Source organism: Salmo trutta, chromosome 19 (genome assembly GCF_901001165.1).
Source record: "Salmo trutta chromosome 19, fSalTru1.1, whole genome shotgun sequence".
NCBI lineage: Eukaryota > Metazoa > Chordata > Actinopteri > Salmoniformes > Salmonidae > Salmo > Salmo trutta.
In genome coordinates, this window is record NC_042975.1 from 29,667,550 (window position 1) to 29,691,183 (window position 23,634).

Here is a 23,634-nt window from a genome sequence, read left to right on the forward strand (position 1 = left end):
CACCTGAACTGCAGTACCATCCCATTTAATTCAATCAAACTGTATATACAGAATATACAGTTGAAGTCGGAAGTTTACATACACTTAGGTTGGAGTCATTAAAACTCGTTTTTCAAACACTCCACAAATTTCTTGTTAACAAACTATAGTTTTGGCAAATTGGTTTGAACATCTACTTTGTGCATGACACAAGTCATTTTTCCAACAATTGTTTACAGACAGATTATTTCACTTATAATTCACTGTATCACAATTCCAGTGGGTCAGAAGTTTAAGTTGACTGTGCCTTTAAACAGCATGGAAAATTCCAGAAAGTTATGTCATGGCTTTAGAAGCTTCAAAGTATGTTCATTAAAATGCAAATGAATTTATAACATTTTTGACATGCGTTTTTCTGGATTTTTTTGTTGTTATTCTGTCTCTCACTGTTCAAATAAACCTACCATTAAAATTATAGACTGATAATTTCTTTGTCAGTGGGCAAACGTACAAAATCAGCAGGGGATCAAATACTTTTTTCCTTCACTGTATGTAAACTTCCGACTTCAACTGTATAAGCTATAACACTTTTCACAACAATATTCTCACACAGACAATCCTTATCTAAATACTGTTGGAGGGGTTCAGGGGTCACAGGCTGCTTTTATCATGTTCTGTGGGTGTTCAGCTCTTCTCCAGTTCTGGGTTCAGGTTCAGCTCATTAGTGTAATGTAGACATTTAGGGAGTTCAATTCTCATTCTATAGTATGTATGTACTATATGGGCTCCTCTTCAGGTTGCAAACACTTTGATTACAGAAGCTGGAAAGGTCACTGCATATGAGAAACTTTTAGTCGGTCTGCTTGAGCCAGCTCATTTTTGTGTGGTAGTAATCCTGTTTTATGAGGGGAATGTAAATACTGTTTACTTGATCCAATCCTATTTCAGATTCTGATGGAAAGATAAAACAGTCCTATGATCTTTTTCAGCGATCATATTTCAAATAACACCAGTCAGGTGTAAAGTAACGGGGAAAAAAATATTTGAAGTACTTCTTCAGTAGTTTTTTGGGGGATATCTGTACTTTACTTGAGTATTTAGTTTTGACAATTTTTACTTTTTCTCCACTACATTCCTAAAGAAAATGTGTACTTTTTACTTCCATACATGTTCCCTGACACCCAAAAGTACTTGTTACATTTGGAATGCTCAGGCAGGACAACAATATGGTCCAATTCACGTACCTATCAATATAACAAGTTGTCATCCCTACTGCCTCTGATCTGGCAGACTCACTAAACAAATTTAATTTGTTTCTTTATGTAATTGTTGTACTGTATGTGTCTATAGTTTTGTTCAATGTTGTGTTAGTGTATGTAAGTTGTTTTGTCTGAAACTTTGTTCCCCCTGCTGCTGTTTCACCAGGTCTCTCTTAAAATCTATTTTTCATCTCAATGGGAAAAACCTGTATAAATAAAGGTTAAATTGAAATAAAAAAAACTGTAAATTGTTTCTGAATGTTGTGAGTGTGCCTCTGGCTGTCAGTAAATACAATTTAAAAAAGACAACCATAACGTCTGGTTTGCTTAATATAAGGTATTTGATGTATATAATTTACTTTAACTTTTTACCTTTACTCAAATATGACAATTGAGCCCCCCCCCCAAGAGTGTGCAAAGCTGTCATCAAGTGAGTCCATGTGTTCTTTCATATTGTGATGTCTTTACTATTATTCTACAATGTAGAAAATAGTTAAAAAAAAAAAGAAAAACCCTTGTGTCCAAACCTTTGACTGGTACTGTATATTTTGGATCAATTGTGTGGTGAAAAATGTCTCCAAACAAAATTAATGCAGAATAAAAAGTTTTGAATTTAAAACGTGCTACATTACTAGTGTTACCAGTTAAATAACTTTAATGCTCCATTCCATACACTACAGCTTTGGTTTGTTTTAATATTTAGTCAACAGGGGGCAGCAAAGGCTCATTAACAGGAATTCAGGTACAAAACAGTACCCGCTACCTTTTTTACGTTTGTAGTTGGAGTATTGAACTACATATCGTTGAACTTGTCATTGAACTAAATGCAAATCTTGGTAGTGTTTTCAGCAGTGAATTACTTTCTTGATATGTAGCGGTGTAGTTAAGTACTGGAACTACACTACTTATTTTGCAAAAATAAAATATGGGTGAAGAAAGCAATAACGATTTTTATAGCCAAGATAAACCCCAGCCTGTCGTTTCCAATGGGAGCAAATGAATCCTACTGGGCAGAGCCTATTGGCACGTTCTAGCATGCATTTGGATATTTCGGCAGGTAGCCTAGGGGTTAGAGCGTTGGACTAGTACCCGAAAGGTTGCAAGATCGAATCCCCAAGTGGACAAGGTAAAACTGTTGTTCTGCCCCCTGAACACTTCCTAGGCCGTTATTTAAAGTAATAATCTCTTAACTGAGTTGCCTAGTTAAAGGTAAAATAAAAACGCCTCAAGTGCACGCTCATGCACTAAAAGTTATGGAAACTTTGGCAAAGGGTAGTCTCATTTGAAACTGGTCTAAATTACACATTCACGTAGCATAACCCCAAAGTGATCCATCTTGACTTCAGATTTATATTCTTACAAAGTATATTTAGTTAAGACTATAGCCCAAGGGTCACTTTTAGTGTACCTCAACTTCCAGTGGGAATCAATTGGTAGCATGGTATACTTCATTTTCAGAGTAGCTTCCAACACTACATTTCTTCATTTTACCCACCATAAAAAAACTAAATCCTAGTGTTGATCTGACAGGAAACTTGCCCCTTACCATCAGTGTGGCATAGAAGTTGATTTGGAGCATGAAACTAGGAATATGGTGGCTACATTGTCAAATGTAGACCAGATAAGTCAAGTTGCTCCAGCTTTAAAACCAATGAAGAAATACCGTGGCAGAATCAATTTGACAAAAAAAATTCATCACTAAACCATCCTGCGATACACTGCTGAAAATAAGGCATTGGTAAGCACTAAGCGTGAACTGCTCCTGACCACTCATAGGCAGCTGTATTCACACTGCAAGTGTGAATTAATGTACCATCTTCATGAATGACCTCATTCAACCAATTAAAGATTAAGTTGCATTGTTTCAAATCAGAACATTTCAGAAAGCTATGAAAACACTGAACAATTTAATTAAATGCATTAATTTAGCCTTTAATGACTTCAATAAAAAAAACACGTGAAAACTGAAAACATTTGTCAGAACAGAAGCAGGGGAAACTTTCACTGTCCTCCCCTGAGACGCAGCACAAGATGGAGGGTGGACTCTTTCTGGATGTTGTAGTCGGAGAGGGTGCGGCCATCTTCCAGCTGCTTGCCGGCGAAGATCAGACGCTGCTGGTCTGGGGGGATGCCCTCCTTGTCCTGGATCTTGGCCTTCACATTCTCAATGGTGTCACTGGGCTCCACCTCAAGGGTTATGGTTTTACCAGTGAGGGTCTTGACGAAGATCTGCATGCCTCCCCTGAGACGCAGCACAAGATGGAGGGTGGACTCTTTCTGGATGTTGTAGTCGGAGAGGGTGCGGCCATCTTCCAGCTGCTTGCCGGCGAAGATCAGACGCTGCTGGTCTGGGGGGATGCCCTCCTTGTCCTGGATCTTGGCCTTCACATTCTCAATGGTGTCACTGGGCTCCACCTCAAGGGTTATGGTTTTACCAGTGAGGGTCTTGACGAAGATCTGCATGCCTCCCCTGAGACGCAGCACAAGATGGAGGGTGGACTCTTTCTGGATGTTGTAGTCGGAGAGGGTGCGGCCATCTTCCAGCTGCTTGCCGGCGAAGATCAGACGCTGCTGGTCTGGGGGGATGCCCTCCTTGTCCTGGATCTTGGCCTTCACATTCTCAATGGTGTCACTGGGCTCCACCTCAAGGGTTATGGTTTTACCAGTGAGGGTCTTGACGAAGATCTGCATGCCTCCCCTGAGACGCAGCACAAGATGGAGGGTGGACTCTTTCTGGATGTTGTAGTCGGAGAGGGTGCGGCCATCTTCCAGCTGCTTGCCGGCGAAGATCAGACGCTGCTGGTCTGGGGGGATGCCCTCCTTGTCCTGGATCTTGGCCTTCACATTCTCAATGGTGTCACTGGGCTCCACCTCAAGGGTTATGGTTTTACCAGTGAGGGTCTTGACGAAGATCTGCATGCCTCCCCTGAGACGCAGCACAAGATGGAGGGTGGACTCTTTCTGGATGTTGTAGTCGGAGAGGGTGCGGCCATCTTCCAGCTGCTTGCCGGCGAAGATCAGACGCTGCTGGTCTGGGGGGATGCCCTCCTTGTCCTGGATCTTGGCCTTCACATTCTCAATGGTGTCACTGGGCTCCACCTCAAGGGTTATGGTTTTACCGGTGAGGGTCTTGACGAAGATCTGCATGCCTCCCCTGAGACGCAGCACAAGATGGAGGGTGGACTCTTTCTGGATGTTGTAGTCGGAGAGGGTGCGGCCATCTTCCAGCTGCTTGCCGGCGAAGATCAGACGCTGCTGGTCTGGGGGGATGCCCTCCTTGTCCTGGATCTTGGCCTTCACATTCTCAATGGTGTCACTGGGCTCCACCTCAAGGGTGATGGTCTTGCCTGTGAGGGTCTTCACGAAGATCTGCATCTTTACACCTGAATAGACAGTGAAACGTAATTAACAGACCAACTTATTTTTTAAAGCGCACCACTGACGTCAATTTCCGCAAGATGAAAATATTATACTTTGCTAGCTACTGGGGTAAAGTAGCAATTGTTTGAACTGCGTAGCGATCGTTTCGCTTCCGAATTCGATCGGGCGCCATTTTGTTAGTCCAATTTGTTCAGCCAGCTAAAAATACGTTAACGAAAGAAGCATACAAATTGGAGAGAAAAAAAACGGACAACCATAGTCATGGTTAGCAAACTTGTAAAATGGTAAGACATACGAGCCGTATAGTAACAAGGCTTTATTTCAAATTTGGGCACAAAATCAAAATATTTTGTAAGGGAAGGGTGAAAGACGACGGTTGGTGAACAAAACCATTCGACAAAACTAGGTCAAGCCGAATTCTAGCAAGTAACGTTAGCAACCCTAGCACAGTAGTTAACACATGAATATCTGTAAAATACAAAAGTTCAACTAATATCAATATCGAATGTATCTACTTACGATAACCTCGAAGTAAATTTCACAAACACGTCTTCTTAGAAACTCTTCTTGCTCTGTGTTCAATGTGATTCACGAAGGGCGCGGACACTGTATTTATACTAAGAAAACATTGCGACGTGGAAAAGCGTCATGTGACAATATCCATCCGCGATTGAAAATATAGTCCGTGCTTTAACCTTAAACTTACAATATAAATGTAATTCATTCGAATAAATACACATATAACACATACACGAATTATCGATTAAGAAAATATGATTTTAAAACAATTACTCTCGGCGGAGTTACATTTATTTAATGTGTGCTGAGATGTCTCTAGAAATTGCTAGAACCACCCACATCAAGAACCCCCTCCCGTACGTCTGTGATTGGACGCTTATATTGTTTGTCTGAACAACGATTGGTGGATACTGTGTTGGTAATGTGACTTTTTTCAAACCTGTCTGACTGTACCGTGAACTGTGTCAACAACACTGATTTGTTGGAAAAGCCAGCTACATAAAAAACAAACGTGGTTTGTGTCATTTGAGATTTGAGAAACTGTAAAAACAGTTTTAGGCTCAAATTATTATTTCCTTTGTTTCCAATTCACAATGTTTTCTTAGTATAAATACAGTATCAGTGTTGAGGGATAATTAATGAAACAATGGAAACTTTTGACACTTGTGTGTTATGCATTTTAACAATATGTACTGTCTGTCTCATCTATTGATATAGGTCTACGCATATCAACACCAAGACACACCCTTCATTCACGCTATATGGCACAACCTGTTCAAAACAATTATTTGTCAATTGTCACATTTGCTTCATGTAATCATAATACATAGAGAGCAAATGTCATGGTATTTCCCAATCCTAAAAAAATCCCAAAATACTTCTGAATGTAGAGCAGAAACTTGTAGCATGAGGTCCAGCCTCCAGCAGATGAGAACATGTTTCCCTGCTTTATCTGCACAAGTAAAGTATGTCAGGTTGAAGAGAAAGCGGACACTACTACCAGTACAGGTCTCTACCTTTCTTGCTCTACAGAGCACCTCCATGAGAAATTAATGAGAAATTCAGAGATATAAAGCAGAATGAGAAAAAAAACATACCGGCATGAAGGACCAAACTATTTTCAGACAGAACAACATGAGGATTGTAATGTATAGGCTATTTACAGTGCATGGTAAATATAGGTTGCTTGGTAACACACCATAGTAACTAAATACTGGTTTGCCCCACAAGTAAGTGCATATATTTTTTGAAGGCTAGATATATATTTTTAAATTAAATGAATTACATTGTTTTGACTTTGAACGACTCCTTTGACTCCTGATTCAGGATGAGATACAGATCAACCCAGTTCTAACCTTCATCATCCTTACCCAATAACACATCTGGTTTGGATTGAATTTACACTATTGATTCAGTTGGTGAACGATTGCACCGTTGGAGGTCATGTCCAAATTTATACATTTGTTTATTCAGAATGAACAAGGCAGAAATTGTAAAACGGTGCTCTTTGGCTCTGCTTATCTGGATCCACTGCACTGTGAAAATGTTAACATTGTTGGGTCAGGGGCTATGAAATGAATTCCACAGGCAGGGCCAACAGCTGCCTGACACCAGATTGTTGAGCCAGTTGGGTCCTGTAACAGCAGCAACTACTAAAACACAAGGCTGACATTTTCCATAACCTTCACAGTCTTTTCTTTTCATACATTATTTAACACGCTTTTCCTGTTGCTATAGTCCTATTTTATTTCAAGAGGAGGCATAGAGATGGTCATAATGACCAAGCAGTTATCATCAGTTATTTTTAGGTGCACTGATTTTGCAGTGTGAAGGTTAAATGTATATCTGTCACATGTCCATACTGAGCACCATCTAGACTAAAGACTTGACATGACCTGGCCCACTGTAGTCCAAAACATGATTTTTCTATGTTTTATATATATTTCCACACTATGAGGTTGGAATAATACTGTGAAATTGTGAAAATTATGATAATGCCCTTTTAGTGTAAGAGCTGTTTGAAAAGACTGCCTGAAATTTCAGCCTGTTTTGGAGGGATTGAGTTCTGACCTGCCAGACCACTCCCATGGTCCTAACAAAATTCTTGCTTTAGAAATTGTTCCTTCCTAAGAAGCTATTTTAGTGTCTTTTTGACATTTTTAATTGAAAACATTCACAGTGAGGTACTTAATTGTTACCCAGAAATGTTTTGATATTGAGATAAAAACAGCTGCATTAATTATAATATAATATTTGTGACATTATTGAATTCAAGCATTTTCATTTAAGTTTGATGAACAGTGTACCAACAGTCATTGAGCTGCTGAGGGCCTAGTTTGATATTCTACTTCCTTCCAGGAACTCCGTAACTGGCCAACTGTACAATATATTGAGGGCAAAGAGTGGTCTGGTCTGGTTTAGGTCAATCAAAGTATTCCCATGCGGATACACAGCAGCATTGTGGACTGTTGGTTCTTCGTGTGACTCAATCCCAACGCGTGATCTCCACGTCACTCTTTCCTCAGGACTGGTTGAGCTTCACTGGAATGTGGTTGTGCAAGCCTCCTGTACTTTGCAACCCAGTCTGACTGTTTATAATTATGGGAAGGAGGACAAGTTTTCATGCAAAACATGTTCCATAAGTCTCTGTTGAGCACTGTATATAAAGAGCTGCTTCAGCAGTGTTGTGATTTGAGAAAGTGTAAATTCTTTTAGAAAATATGAGAAGCGATTTCAGACAGACAGACATATGTCAATATACGTTTCTTGTGTGCTACAATAACCACAGTCCTTTTTACATAAGGTTATTTTATAATAACCCTCTACTCGATGTGATCATCTTTATAAAAGGGATAGTTAACCCAAATTACAAAATTACATATTGTTTTCCTTACTCTGAAAGCAGTCAATGGATAAGGTAAGACAGCAATCCATGATTTGGTTTTATTTCCCAAGTCATATTAAAATAAAATGTTATTTGTCACATGCTTCGTAAACAACAGGTGTAGATTAACAGTGAAATGCTTACTTGAAATCTTTATTTTTGGAAAAGTGTAAGATAAAACAAGGCCAGCACCCCGGAGTCGCCTCTTCACTGTTGACGTTGAGACTGGTGTTGTGCGGGTACTATTTAATGAAGCTGCCAGTTGAGGACTTATGAGGCATCTGTTTCTCAAACTAGACACGAATGTACTTGTCCTCTTACTCAGTTGTGCACCGGGGCCTCCCACTCCTCTTTCTATTTTGGTTAGAGCCATTTTGCACTGTTCTGTGAAGGGAGTAGCACACAGCGTTGTACTAGATCTTCAGTTTCTTGGCAATTTCTCACATTGAATAGCCTTCATTTCTCAGAACATGGATAGACTGACGAGTTTCAGAAGAAAGTTCTTTGTTTCTGGCCATTTTGAGCCTGTAATCTAACCCACAAATGCTGATGCTCCGGATACTCAACTAGTCTAAAGAAGGCCAGTTTTATTGCTTCTTTAATCAGAACCACAGTTTTCAGCTGTGCTAACATAATTGAAAAAGGGTTTTCTAATGATCAATAAGCCTTTTAAAATGATAAACTTGGATTAGCTAACACAACGTGCCATTGAAACACAGGAGTGATGGTTGCTGATAATGGGCCTCTGTCACGTCCTGACCAGCAGAGGGAGCAATTGGATTAGTTTTGGTCAGGATGTGGCAGGGTTTTGTGTGTTAAGTGTTGTGTTGGTGATTGGACTCCCAATTGAAGGCAGGTGTGTTGAGTTGCCTTTGATTGGGAGTCCTATATAGTAGTGTGTGTTTTTCTTTGGGGTTGTGGGTAGTTGTTTTTGCACTGCGTTTTGTGTGCCTGCAAAACTGTTGCTGTCGTGTTTATTGTTGGTTTTCCTGTGGATGCTTTACTTGAGTTTATTAAAAAACTATGAGTATCCACATACCCGCTGCGCCTTGGTCCATTCCTAACGACAAGTGTGACAGAACTACCCACCACCAAAGGACCAAGCAGCGGAGGAAGGAGGAAGAAGGATGGACGTGGGCGGAGTTAAGGATGAGCGTTTCCAGGGCTATGGAAGAGTTAAGTAAACTCGAGAGGCAGTTTCAATAATTTTTTTGGGGGGGGGCACAAGGGCAGTTTTGCGGGGCAGGAATGGAGCCCCAGGCCAGCTCCCCGCACTAGCCCTGAGGTGCGTGTCTCCAGGCTGGCACGTCCAGTACCAGCCCCACGCATCAGGCGCCTAGTGTGTCCAGCCCAGCCTCGCCAGTCAGGAACCGCCAGAGCCTCCCGCCAGTCAGGAGTCGCCAGAACCGCCCGCCAGTCAGGAGTCGCCAGAGCCGCCCGCCAGTCAGGAGTCGCCAGAGCCGCCCGCCAGTCAGGAGTCGCCAGAGCGGCCCGCCAGTCGGGAGATGCCAGAGCGGCCCGTCTGCCCGGAGATGCCAGAGCGGCCCGTCTGCCCGGAGATGCCAGAGCGGCCCGTCTGCCCGGAGATGCCAGAACGGCCCGTCTGCCCGGAGATGCCAGAGCGGCCCAACTGCCCGGGTCTGCCAGAGCGGCCCGCCTGTCCTCCGGCCCAGCCCGAGCGGCCCGCCTGTACTCCGGCCCAGCCCGAGTGGTCCGTCTGCCAGGGTCAGCCCGAGTGGCCGTCTGCCCGGCGCAGCTATCGGCGCCACCGAAGTGGGCAACGCCGAAGGTGGAGCGAGGTCCACGTCCCGCACCTGAGCCACCTCCAGGATAGGTGGGTCGGGGAGGGAGGGTGTAGCACAGTGCCGTCGTTGACGGCAGCCACCCTCCCTTCCCTCCCTTATTGTTTAGGGGTTATTGTTTAAGGGTTTTGTTGGGGTATTGGGGATTTTTTTTGTGTTTTCTTTTGTAAGGTGCATTCCGGGGTCTGCACCTTGAGGGGGGGGGGGGTGTACTGTCACATCCTGACCAGCAGAGGGAGCAATTGGATTAGTTTTGGTCAGGATGTGGCAGGGTTTTGTGTGTTAAGTGTTGTGTTGGTGATTGGACTCCCAATTGAAGGCAGGTGTGTTGAGTTGCCTTTGATTGGGAGTCCTATATAGTAGTGTCTGTTTTTCTTTGGGGTTGTGGGTAGTTGTTTTTGCACTGCGCTTTGTGTGCCTGCAAAACTGTTGCTGTCGTGTTTATTGTTGGTTTTCCTGTGGATGCTTTACTTGAGTTTATTAAAAAACTATGAGTATCCACATACCCGCTGCGCCTTGGTCCATTCCTGACAACAAGTGTGACAGCCTCGGTACGCCTATGTAGATATTCCATTTACAACATTAACAATGTCTACACTGTATTTCTGATCAATTTGATGTTATTTTAATGGACCATTTTTTTGTTGTTGGGACATTTCTAGGTGACCCCAAACTTTTGAACGGTAGTGTACATTCAATACACACGCTGCCATACACACCTTCTGTAGGACCTGTGGAGTCCAAAGTTTCTACACACCACACTCCAATCCTGATGAAGATGTTAAGGATGACTACTAACAAACACAGTAACAGTCATGTTTACCTTTGCTTTCCATGTAAACCTGAAACGCGCCCTGTATTGTTGTTTGTGGTACAACAGGTAGGATAGCAACGTGTTGGAGTGTCTCACATGCATGAAACTGAACCGACAGGTTTGGGTGTGTGTGTTTGTTCCAACCAGGCATAGCTCAACACTGTTTGGACCCAGGTACGGTACGCAGTGTGACAATTGAGAAGTTCTGTGGGCAGAAGTATGAGGAGACCATGTAGAACTACCCATATATCAGAGACTTGTCTAAGCCTGTAGCAGACACACACACACACACACACACACACACACACACACACACACACACATCGGAGATAAAACAGCGGAGATAAAAAGTTTACATACACATTACCCAAATACATTTAAACTCAGTTTTTCACAATTCCTGACATTTAATCCTAGTAAAAATTCCCTGTCTTAGGTCAGTTAGGATCACCATGTTATTTTAAGAATGTGAAATGTCAGAATAATAGTAGAGAGTGATTTATTTCAGCGTTTATTTCTTTCATCACATTCCCAGTGGGTCAGACATTTACATACACTTAATTAGTATTTGGTAGCATTGTCTTTAAATTGTTTAACTTGGATCAAACGTTTTGGGTAGCCTTACACAAGTTTACCACAATAAGGTGGTAGCCTTTTTCAGTTCTGCCCACAAATTTTCTATAGGATTGAGGTCAAGGCTTTGTGATGGCCACTCCAATACCTTGACATTGAATGTCCTTAAGCCATTTTGCCACAACTTTGGAAGTATGCTTGGGGTCATTGTCCATTTGGAAGACCCATTTGCGACCAAGCTTTAACTTTCTGACTGATGTCTTGAGATGTTGCTTCAATATATCCACATAATTTTCCTGCCTCATGATGCCATCTATTTTATGAAGTGCACCAGTCCCTCCTGCAGCAAAGCACCCCCACAACATGATGCTGCCACCCCCGTTCTTCACGGTTGGGATGGTGTTCTTCGGCTTGCAAGCCTCCCCCTTTTTCTTCCAAACATAACAATGGTCATTATAGCCAAACAGTTATATTTTTGTTTCATCAGACCAAAGGACATTTCTCAAAAAAGTACGATCTTTGTCACCATGTGCAGTTGCAAACCGTAGTCTGGCGTTTTTATGGCGGTTTTGGAGCAGTGGCTTCTTCCTTGCTGAGCGGGCTTTCAGGTTATGTGAATATAGGACTCGTTTTACTGTGGATATAGATACTTTTGTACCTGTTTCCTCCAGCATCTTCACAAGGTCCTTTGCTGTTGTTCTGGGATTGATTTGCACTTTTCACACCAAAGTACGTTCATCTCTAGGAGACAGAATGCGTCTCCTTCCTGAGCAGTCTGACGGCTGCGTGGTCCTATGGTGTTTATACTTGTGTACTATTGTTTGCACAGATGAACGTTGTACCTTAAGGGTTTTGGATACCAGACTTGTGGAGATCTACATTTTCTTTCTGAGGTATTGGCTGATTTCTTTTGATTTTCCCATGATGTCAAGCAAAGAGGCACTGAGTTTAAAGGTAGGCCTTGAAATACATCCACAGGTACACCTCCAATTGACTCAAATGATGTCAATTAGCCTAGCAGAAGCTTCTAAAGCATTGACATCATTTGCTGGAATTTTCCAAGCTGTTTAAAGGCACAGTCAACTTAGTGTATGTAAACTTCTGACCCATTGGAATTCTGATAGTGAGTTATAAGTGAAATAATCTGCCTGTAAACAATTGTTCGAAAAATATATTGTGTCGTGCACAAAGTAGATGTCCTAACCGACTTGCCAAAACTATAGTTTGTTAACAAGAAATTTGTGGACTGGTTGAAAAACAAGCTTTAATGACTCCAACCTAAGTGTATGTAAACTTCCGACTTCAACTGTGTATTCTTCAGACTTGCCCAGAGGAAATGTTTAATACAGTATGTTGTAAAACATATATTCTAGATAACATTTTCTTTTAAAAAAATGCACCAAAAACGCATTTAAAGTATTTTACAGATAGAAAGATGAAAAAAGTATTAATTCACAATTTGCTCTGGACAAGTCCGGTCTTTGAGTGTTTTAACAAAATTAAACCAAAATAATTAGGCTGACTTCATCCAGTTTCCAGATAAATTAATTTGCGCTATGTAAATATGCACATATTTACAGTGCATTCGGAAAGTATTCAGACCTCTTCACTGTCTTCACATTTTGTTACGTTACAGCCTTATTCTAAAATGGATTACATAGTTTTTTCCCTACACACAATACCCCATAATGACAAAGAATAAAAAAGAGAAATATCACATTTACATAAGTATTCAGACCCTATACTCAGTACTTTGTTGAAGCACCTTTGGCAGCGATTACAGCCTTGAGTCTTCTTGGGTATGACACTACAAGCTCGGCACACCTCTATTTGGGGAGTTTCTCCCATTTTTCTCTGCAGATCCTCTTAAGCTCTGTCAGGTTGGATGGGAAGTGTTGCTGCACAGCTATTTTCAGGTCTCTCCAGAGATGTTCGATCGGGTTCAAGTCCGGGCTCTGGCTGGGCCACTCAATGACATTCAGAGACTTGTCCCGAAGCCACTCCTGCGTTGTCTTGGCTGTGTGCTTAGGGTTGTTGTCCTGTTGGACGGTGAACCTTTGCCCTGGAGGTCCTGAGCGCTCTGAAGCAGGTTGTCATCAAGGATCTTTCTGAACTTTGCTCCATTCATCTTTCCCTCGATCCTGACTAGTCTCCTGGTCCCTGCCACTAAAAAACATCCCTACAGCATGATGCTGCCACCACTATACTTCACCGTAGGGATGGTGCCAGGTTTCCTCCAGACGTGACGCTTGGCATTCAGGCCAAAGAGTTCAATCTTGGTTTCATCAGACCAGAGAATCTTGTTTCTCATGGTCTGAGAATCTTTAGGTGCCTTATGGCAAACTCCGAGCGGGCTGTCATGTGCCTTTTACTGAAGAGTGGCTTCCATCTGGCCACTACCATAAAGGCCTGATTGGTGGAGTGCTGCAGAGACAGTTGTCCTTCTGGAAGGTTCTCTCATCTCCAGAGAGGAACTCTGGAGCTCTGTCAGAGTGACCATCGGGTTCTTGGTCACCGCCTTTACCAAGGCCCTTCTTCCCCGATTGCTCCGTTTGGCCGGCCGGCCAGCTCTAGGAAGAGTCTTGGTGGTTTATAAACTTCTTCCATTTAGGAATGATGGAGGGCACTATGTTCTTGAGGACCTTCAATGCTGCATAAATTGTTTGGTACCCTTCCACAGATCTGTGCCTAGACACAATCCTGTCTCGAACCTCTACGGACAATTCCTTCAACCTCATGGCTTGGTTTTTGCTCTGTGAGACCTTATATAGACATGTTTGTGACTTTCCAAATCATGTCCAATCAATTGAATTATTACAAGTGGACTCCAATCAAGATGTAGAAACATCTCAAGAATGATCAGTGGAAACAGGATGCACATGAGCTCAATTTCGATTCTCATAGCAAAGGGTCTGAATACTTATTTACATACAGTCGTATGAAAAAATTTGGGCACCCCTGACAATTTCCATGATTTCCATTTATAAATAATTGGGTGTTTGGATCAGCAATTTCATTTTGATCTATCAAATAACTGATGGACACAGTAATATTTCAGTAGTGAAATTAGGTTTATTGGATTAACAGAAAATGTGCAATATGCATCAAAACAAAATTAGACAGGTGCATAAATTTGGGCACCCCAATAGAAAAATCACATCAATATTTAGTAGAGCTTCCTTTTGCTAAAATAACAGCCTTTTGACGCTTCCTATAGCCTCTAATGAGTGTCTGGATTCTGGATGAAGATATCTTGGACCATTCCTCCTTACAAAACATCTCCAGTTCAGTTAGGTTTGATGGTTGCCGAGCATGGGCAGCCCGCTTCAAATCATCCCACAGATTCTCAATGTTATTCAGGTCTGGGAACTGGGATGGCCATTCCAGAACATTGTACTTGTTCCTCTGCATAAATGCCCGGGTAGATTTTGAGCAGTGTTTTGGGTCGTTGTCTTGTTGAAATATCCAGCCCCTGCGTAACTTCAACTTTGTGACTGATTCTTCAACATTATTCCCAAGAATCTGCTGATATTGAGTGGAATCCATGCAACCCTCAACTGGCCACACAGCATGATGGAACCCCCACCATATTTTACTGTGGGTAGCAAGTGTTTTTCTTGGAACGCTGTGTTCTTTTGCCGCCAAAACGTCCCTTGTTATGACCAAATTACTCAATCTTTGTTTCATCAGTCCACAGCACCTTATTCCAAAATGAAACTGGCTTGTCCAAATGTGCATTTGCATACCTCAAGCGACTCTGTTTGTGGCGTGTGTGCAGAAAAGGCTTCTTCCGCATCACTCTCCCATACAGCTTCTCCTTGTGCAAAGTGCGCTGAATTGTTGAACAATCCACAGTGACACCATCTGCAGCAAGATGATGTTGTAGGTCTTTGGAGGTGGTCTGTGGGATGTTTTTGAACGTTCTTATTTTTGACCGCCTTTGCCTCTCCGATATTTTACTTGGCCTGCCACTTCTGGCCTTAACAAGAACTGTGCCTGTGGTCTTCCATTTCCTCACTATGTTCCTCACAGTGGACACTGACAGCTTACATCTCTGCGATAGCTTTTTGTAGCCTTCCTCTAAACCATAATGTTGAACAATCTTTGTGTTCAGGTCATTTGAGAGTTGTTTTGAGGCCCCCACGTTGCCACTCTTCAGAGGACAGTCAAAGAGAACAACAACTTGCAATTGGCCACCTTAAATACCTTTTCTCATGATTGGATGCACTTGTCTATGAAGTTCAAGGCTTAATGAGCTCACCAAACCAATTGTGTGTTCCAATTAATCAGTGCTAAGTAGTTACAGGTATTCAAATCAACAGAATGACAAGGGTGCCCAAATTTTTGCATAGCCTATTTTTCACATCTGATTTAATTTCATACAACTTAATATTGCTACACTAAAAATCTTTGTCTGGACAATACCCCAGTACTCATCTTTTATTAGAAAATGAATGGCATGTCACTGTGATCCTTTTCTGTGACGACAGAGTAAATTATTATGACGCCTCAGAGGGGTGCCCAGACTTTTTCATACGACTGTTAGGTTTCTTTTTTAAATATTTTATAAATTTGCTAAAATTTCTAAAAACCTGTTTTGGCTTTGTCATTATAGGGTATTGTATGTAGATTTATCAGGATTTTTTATTTTATTTAATCCATTTTAGAATAGGCTGTAATGTAACAAAATGTGGAAAAAGTGAAGGGGTCTGAATATTTTCCAAATGCACTGTAATTACATACTGTGCAATTTGCATATTCTAATAAAATATTTCAGAGAACTTTTAATACAAAGAAGTATTATATTTTTGTCTACATTCAACTGGTAAAAGTTGATTGTGATATGATTATGGGAAAACAATTACCCTATGAGGGTGTGGTGGCTAGCCTTAAGCAACATGTCTATGAAAAACACTGATCATTTACATGTTTTAAGGAGACTGTGAAACTTGGATATCTACAGTAAATGGTCCACGGGGCAAAAGAGGCTTTAGGTAAGCTAGTGAAAATGAGAGGGGAGAATAGTATGCAGCTTTGCTAACAAGCTTTAGAATCACATTGAGGCTTATCTCTCCCGCTCAACACCGAACCCAGAGTACCAATGTGAAAGCACACTTGAAGGTCTGGGTGTGGCATGTTTACAGCTAATCAACTAGTAGTGAACATCCCTCTCTCATCCCTCTCTCAACAATGCTCATAATTAAATAAAAGGGTCCTGGCAGAAATCAGCTGTCAGAGCAGCTTACAGATCATTGCACCTGTACATAGCCCACTTGTAAATAGCCCATCCAACGACCTCATCCCCATATTGTTATTTTTAAAATTTTCTTTCTCCTTTGCACCCCAGTATCTCTACTTGCACATTCATCTTCTGCACATCTATCACTCCAGTATTTAATTGCTAAATTGTAATTACTTCGCCACTACGGCCTATTTATTGCCTTACCTCCCTAATCTTACCTCATTTGCACACACTGTATATAGACTTTTTCTATTGTGTTATTGATTGTATGTTTGTTTATTACATGTGTAACTCTGTATTGTTTTTTGTGTCGCACTGCTTTGCTTTATCTTGGCCAGGTCGCAGTTGTAAATGAGAACTTGTTCTCAACTGGCCTACCTGGTTAAATAAAGGTGAAATTATAAAAAAAATTAAAATAATTCTAATGAACAGTTTGATCTCACATCCTATAGTAATAGAAATGTGTCATCTCTCTCGTCTGTTCCCTAGGTTAAGGGAAAGGAGGACAGGGTATAGAGTGGTAAATGGTCTTATTTGTTCAAAACAGTGATCAAGAAAGTGTCACTCTAAAACATGCAATATTTTCTACTGTGAGCCATAATGTATCTAGTAATAGCAGTAACTACTTCATTTACAAATAAGAGTCAAGATCCAGACAGCTGGGTTCAAGGGTCTGAATATTATGTAAGAGGAAGGTTTGAATCAGATGTCAGGCAGATTAATCTTGGCCAAGATGGAGTTAACGAGAGAGATCTGCCCATCTGCTACATTAAGAGGAGTTTAAAAGTTGGACCCTGGCCTGAGCAGTGCAAAGCTTTAGGAGGGGCTATGATGATGTGGTTCCACTATCTTACAAAGGCCAAAGCCATAAAGTGTTGGCGGAAACACAAGTGTAACAGAGGAGGGAGGGGGTTGTTGTATGGCAATAGATTCACATCCAGTCGGGAGAAAGAGACAAATGGCGACTGTGATAAAGGGGAGTTATAGGTCCACTTGTAAAATGCCCTCTGTCTTTTATTATTGTAATTGTGAATAGGCTGACTAAGAATAAAGTCCTGCAGGATTTTTAGGTACTTCATTCATATTCAGTCTATTTACAATTACAGGAATATCACCTAGTTTGTTGTGTCCCCATCTACTCCCTACTGCCACCAGCTGACTAAGTGCAAGCGACACACACTAATTTCAACACTAGATGGCGGTCTTTTCTTAGGCTCCAGTTCCAACTACACTGCTTGAGATCAGTTCTCCCTTGTTGTCCTTACGAGCTTATACGTGTACCAGTTTAGATTTGTAGTTCAAAACTCCATTTACCAACATGCAACATATCATGTAACTGATGCAAATGGTTTAAGATATGTAATTTCTGATAAGGGCTCTGTAAAATAAAAAATACTCACCATCTGGGACTTTCCCAGTGGAAGCGAGATAGCTGTTGGGAGGGGCAAGAAAAAAACCCAGTAGTTATTGAGGACTAAGCAGACAAACTTTGACTTGCAAGAAAATCCTACACATAGGCTTACTTGCTTTCCCCAGGTTTTCCTATGAGACAAATAGTTAAATAAAATCTGGACTGGGAACTAATTACATTGCCAAAGTTCTGGGCAGTGAAAGACTTTGTATGAGTGAACAATACACAATAATTATCAGGACACAGTATGGCCCTTCCAGCCATATTAAACCCGAAGGTTCCGTTTCCCTGGCTGCAGCTCAAATGTGTAAAAGGTCAAGGGAAAGGGAAGCCTTCACAAGGGAAAGTATCAAGGCAGCAAAGTAACCTTTGAAATGTTAGGAATAAGATAATATGCCATTGCGGATGGTTGTCAAGCTGTTGATGTTTTCTAATGAATTGTCATGTGGTTCATGGTAATTTATGGATGGATTATGGTCTCTGGATGTTCCATGTCATATTTCACAGTTGCTACAGTAACTCTCCCTCTCCTCTCCCACTCTCATCAGTGACTGAAAGCTAGAGAACGCTTCACTCCTCCTCTTCCCTGTTCAGTACAGGCTCTCATTGGAGACTTAATCCAAGTTGATGAAATACAGATGGCCTTATACATTCACTTCCACAATGTTTTTTTTAACCAAGAGACAAAAATAAAACTCCACACAGCAAATCCTGAGGATTTGGCATGGTGGAGAAAACGGTGTGCATCACTTGTGGGTCTAAGTCTAATGGGAATCATGGGATGTGATCTGGACAACACAACACACTCATCTTCCCAGACAAGAGATGAGGTCTGGGTGTTGGAGGAGAGCCATGGAGGCTCAGCTCAGAACAACCTGGTCTTGGAGCATTTCATATTATTATGTACGTAAATCCGAGATTTACATGGCATGTATTAATTTCTGAATGTCCATCACCCATTTCGTATTATATGTTACGAATTTGCAAAAAGTACAATATGTTACGAATTTGTTAAACGTATGATATGTTACGAATTCTATGCTAGGTGGCTAACGTTACCTTTGGGTTGCTAGACATTCACGTTATATACCCTGACCTTGCCTTAAGTAATCATCTGTCTTATATAACCATACCAAACGTAACATATCATACTCATTTCAGTGTTTTCTTCACTCACTGTGTAAACCTTACTACACTGTAATGTAGCTATGTACACATCACAATAATTCCTGAGGGAACCCAAAACCAAATCTCCTGTGGGTGCTGGCCAGCTACTACATTTTTAACACCTATTAGTTTATCATCACGGGAGACTATGACACGACCAAACATTCTTCATTTCATTTCACAATAGTCTGATGCAACTGTTGGACTCGTGTCCTCTCCAGTTCTCCAGACCTCCTCTCTCATTTGCTAGTTCTCCTCCCTACTCTCGTTAGGAAGTGATTTTATGTGGGTTTCTGAGAGCAGGGCCATCTGCAGATCCAGCGGTGGAGTGTGGGTTTGGTCGACCTCTCAACTATGTAACAATGTGCTTTTGTATGTGTGTGTGCGTGCGTGTTTATAGGGGGTTGGGGGGAAGGGAGGTTAATGTGTGCAGAGATGTTTAGTATGTGGTGTGTGTATGCTTTATAATTATGGTGTCTAGGAATGTAGCCTACAGGGCTGGTTCCTGGATCTGTGGACAATATGTGTTTCCTAGAGTACTTCCCTTGGGACGGCATGTGCTTGCCACAATCGGATCAAAAACACACTATTAAAATACAATTAAATCTAAAGGACAGTGTTTTAAGGACATAGTCTAGTCTAGTTTGTACCTGATAGACTTGTAGACGGCAGTGTGATTGCTATGGCCACTCCTCTTCCATCGAAGGTCAGCACCTGAAACAACAAAAGTATTAATTTGAAGATACTTTATGCCATAACATAAGATAGCTATCAAATATCAATGTGAAATGTAGGCTATATGCAAAATAAATACATTGAACAAAAATATTCCAACAATTTCAAAGACATCACTGAGTTAAATTCATTAAGCCCTAATCTACAAACATGGTTTGTAAACTATTTAATAATTTCTGCATCTGTTGGTCACAAAAAAAGTAGGGGGGCATGGATCAGAAAACCAGTCAGCATCTGGTGTGACCATCATTTGCCTCATGCAGCGCGACACATCTCCTTTGCATAGAGTTGATCAGTACACACAGCCATTGAAGAGGAGTGGGACAACATTCCACAGGCTACAATCAACAGAATGTTGTCCCACTCCTCTTCAATGGCTGTGTGAAGTTGCTGGATATTGGCGGGAATTGGAATTGTACTGTTGTACAAATTGTGTACAGATCCTTGCCACATGGGACCGTGCATTATCATGCTGAAACATGAGGTGATGGTGGCGGATGAATGGCAAGACAATGAGCCTCAGGATCTCATCACGGAATCTCTGTGCATTCAAATTGCCATTGATAAAATGCCCCACTGCCACTATGGGACACTCTGTTCACAACGATGACATCAGCAAACCGCTTGCCCACACATCGCCATACATGCTGTCTGCCATCTGCCTAGTAAAGTTGAAACCGGGATTCATCCATGAAGAGCACACTTCTCCAGCGTGCCAGTGGCCATCGAAGGTGAGCATTTGCACACTGAAATCGGTTACGGCACTAAACTGCAGTCAGGTCAAGACCCTGGTGAGAACGACAAGCACGCAGATGAGCTTCCCGGAGACAGTTTTCTGACAGTTTCTGCAGAAATTCTACGGTACTGCAAAGCCACAGTTTAATCAGCTGTCCGGGTGGCTAGTCTGAGATGATCCCGCAGGTGAAGAAAGCAGATGTGGAGGTCCTGGGCTGGTGTGGTTACACGTGGTCTGCAGTTATGAGGCCTGTTGGACGTACTGCCAAATTCTCGAAAACAATGTTGGAGGTGGCTTATGGTAGAGAAATTAACATTCAATTCTCTGGCAACAGCTCTGGTGGACATTCCTGGAGTCAGCATGCTAATTGCACACTCCCTCAAAAATGATATCTAAGAGCCTTTTTCTGCCTGCATGCATGTTCACAAGAGAACTAAGGGGAGATGGGAAAAAGCAGGTCAAAGAGAAAGAATAATTACTTGACTAAAGACGCAGTAGTTTGAGAGTGAGTGAGGCAGAGGCTAAATGCTGACCATGACTATGCCCCTGAAACCAAACATAAAGTAGGACACCACCCACCTTCTAATCTAACCCATGTACTGGCCTGAGGGAAATATTTATTTTTGACAATATATCGTACTATATCATTTTTGACAATATCGCAATATAATTTGTGCTAGTTTGGTGTAGCTGCACCAAAACTCCAGTATTTTTTATTCAGAGCTTGTTCTCCATCGTTTTCAGCACTTTTATTTCCATGACTGATTAAAACTCGTTTTCTCATGGCTCTCTCTTGTTCCTCTGTAGAAGACATACGGTGAGCAATATGTTTGGAACATCGAATCGCAATAAAATCACAGTATCGAATCGCAATACATATCGTATCGGCACCTAAGTGCCGTGATAATTTCGTATCGTGAGGTTCCTGGCAATTCCCAGCCCTACTTGGAAGAGAAAAATATATATAATTACACATAAACCCCAGTTTCTAGAAATATTCGTTGTTGCCAAAGCAAACAGATAATAACAATGGCTTCCAAGAGGGGAGAGAGGTGGATATCTGCTTCAACTCTTTCTTTGCTTATTCTAGGCTTGGACTTAACATGCTAAAAACTCTAACAGCAGTAAACCAATAGGAGGAATAGGTTATATTATGGGAAAAGTGAAATATTATATTTCTGTAGTCTCTTTTATGATCTAGTTAATCTTTGTGCATTATCCTTAACAGGATGGGGAAGACATGACCATCCAATATAATTTTGTCTTTGATAAAAAACACAGATCAAATTCCTTTTGGTAAATGTCCTGTAACAAGTAAACATGCCAACAATGACCCGAGCTCCAACCAGCACCACAACCACATTCTGCTGCTACAGACGGCAGCCATGTTGTTCCTGAGAGATGTTTACATGTAGCCAAGTCCCAGATCAGTTTGCGCCGTCTTGCCAACTCCTATGCTCATTGCCATTATTTTGCATGACAATGACTATAGAAATTGACAAGACAGACAGCACAAACCAATCTGGGATTAGGTTAATTTACATGTAATGTGGGGTTAATACAAAGAAAGAAAGACATGGCCCTCTTTCATTTCATTATCGGTGGATCTTGGGAAGCTGTGAGAGACATGCGCAGATACAAAACACTATTGACAATGATCAGAAAAATGTGGTGCAAAAACCGATACACACAACAGTGTAAACAAATTTTCTGGCATTTTTCAGGATGAGAAATAATAGTGAGATTCAGTGATGAGTTGATCATCATACCAGGTTGATGGAGTGTGCTCTGATGTGCTTCAGGATTAAAGAGGAGGCCATTGAGATGCTCCATTCTACGTTGGGATTGTCTGGCAGATCTCTGAAAGATGAAGAGGGGAAAACGTTACGAGTTACACTGGGGCTCTGGTTGAAAGTACGAACAACAGAGGCCTATGCAGGCCCTTCTCTGCCTGACTAGAATACTGCAGCACACCAACCAACCAAAACAGTAGCCTGACAACAATTTAACAAAATGGTGGCCCAGTTTTAGAATTAAAAGTTTGTTTTTGCCACTGAACCACACTGCTGGATTTACCAAATGTAGCCAACTTCTTACTATGCAGAAGATTCACACACTAGAAAATGTGTTCTTTCACATTTCACTAACCCCTACCTACATGTACAAATTACCTCGACTAACCTGTACCCCCGCACATTGACTTGGTACCGGTACCCCTGTATATAGCCTCCTTATTGTAATTTTATTGTGTTACTTTTTATTATTTTTTACTTTAGTTTATTTGGTAAATATTTTCTTAACTCTTTCTTAAACTGCATTGTTGGTTAAGGGCTTGTAAGTAAGCATTTCACGGTAAGGTCTACACCCGTTGTTTTCAACACATGTGACAAATACATTTTATTTGATTAGATTTATGACAGCGAGGGTATACTGTGGCTGGGAGGTTAGGGGTCAGTGGAGCCTTAGCATAGCCTGGCTGACGCAACCGACATGACTCACAGCGCACGGAGAGCTTTGACCACAGTGGTCTGGAAAGGAGGCCGTTTGTTAATGCAATATTTACTCATAAATTGTGCAACAGGTTTGATTTGTTCTCTAATATGTAATTTTTTTCTCAGGGGTTTGAGACCTCTCGTTGTTTGGATTTGAAAATGCAACCATTATAATTTAAAGGGCCGCGTTGGGGGCTGTGTATGGCTGGGTGTTTGAGTGATAAAGACACAGAGGTGAACCAAACAGTAAAAGCACAGCCCCCTTTATTGTCGACGCATTGTGCCGACAACATCATAGTCATTCCAGACTCTGAAGTCAGGAGGATAAAGTTTTAAGTGTTAGCTACACTAGCCTTAGCATCCTATTATCTGAATCTACAGCCCAGCGAGAACGAAGACCATAACAGCTACATCACACACACAGCACTGGGTTCAAATAGTATTCAACCCTTTTCAAATACTTTAGATGTGCTTGATTGAGCCATAGAGTTTCTAAACCCAGAGGCGTAACATCGTAAGACTTCCGGGAACGCTTGCAAAACAGACCAGGTTTGAGAAGTCAATGAGAAGTGAAAAATTCTTCCTTAGTTGTTAATTTTCTCAAAATCTAAAGGCACAAGCTAGATTTGAGCCATTGTCT

The 23,634-nt window shown here is 41.5% G+C and overlaps 2 protein-coding genes across 3 annotated transcripts in view; both read right to left on the reverse strand.

Annotated features, from left to right (window-relative positions):
* Window positions 1-3,149: 3,149 nt before the first annotated feature.
* LOC115154315 (polyubiquitin-C) lies at window positions 3,150-5,449 on the reverse strand. 2 transcript variants are annotated; one of them, XM_029700406.1, is made up of 3 exons: window positions 5,139-5,449; window positions 3,476-4,621; window positions 3,150-3,247 (listed from the first exon to the last, which is right to left on the reverse strand). In XM_029700406.1, the coding sequence occupies exons 2-3, from the start codon at window positions 4,611-4,613 to the stop codon at window positions 3,240-3,242; spliced, it is 1,146 nt and encodes a 381-aa protein (XP_029556266.1). In that variant the 5' UTR covers window positions 4,614-4,621; window positions 5,139-5,449; the 3' UTR covers window positions 3,150-3,239. The 2 variants fall into 2 exon arrangements, with proteins under 2 accessions (XP_029556266.1, XP_029556264.1); XM_029700404.1 differs by having other exon boundaries at window positions 3,150-4,621.
* An 11,469-nt stretch (window positions 5,450-16,918) lies between these two features.
* LOC115155091 (N-acetylglucosaminyl-phosphatidylinositol de-N-acetylase-like) overlaps window positions 16,919-23,634 on the reverse strand; it is a 37,369-nt gene continuing 30,653 nt past the window's right edge. Inside the window, exons 3-6 of the mRNA XM_029701870.1 lie at window positions 22,272-22,362; window positions 19,682-19,745; window positions 17,850-17,885; window positions 16,919-16,938 (exon numbers count right to left, since the gene is read on the reverse strand). Of these exons, the coding sequence (XP_029557730.1) occupies window positions 16,919-16,938; window positions 17,850-17,885; window positions 19,682-19,745; window positions 22,272-22,362 (211 nt within the window). The remainder of the gene's footprint in view (window positions 16,939-17,849; window positions 17,886-19,681; window positions 19,746-22,271; window positions 22,363-23,634) is intronic.

Excerpts from the sequence above, each read along its gene's own strand:
- LOC115154315 (XM_029700404.1), bottom strand. The coding sequence starts at position 4,613 with ATGCAGATCTTCGTGAAGACCCTCACAGGCAAGACCATCACCCTTGAG.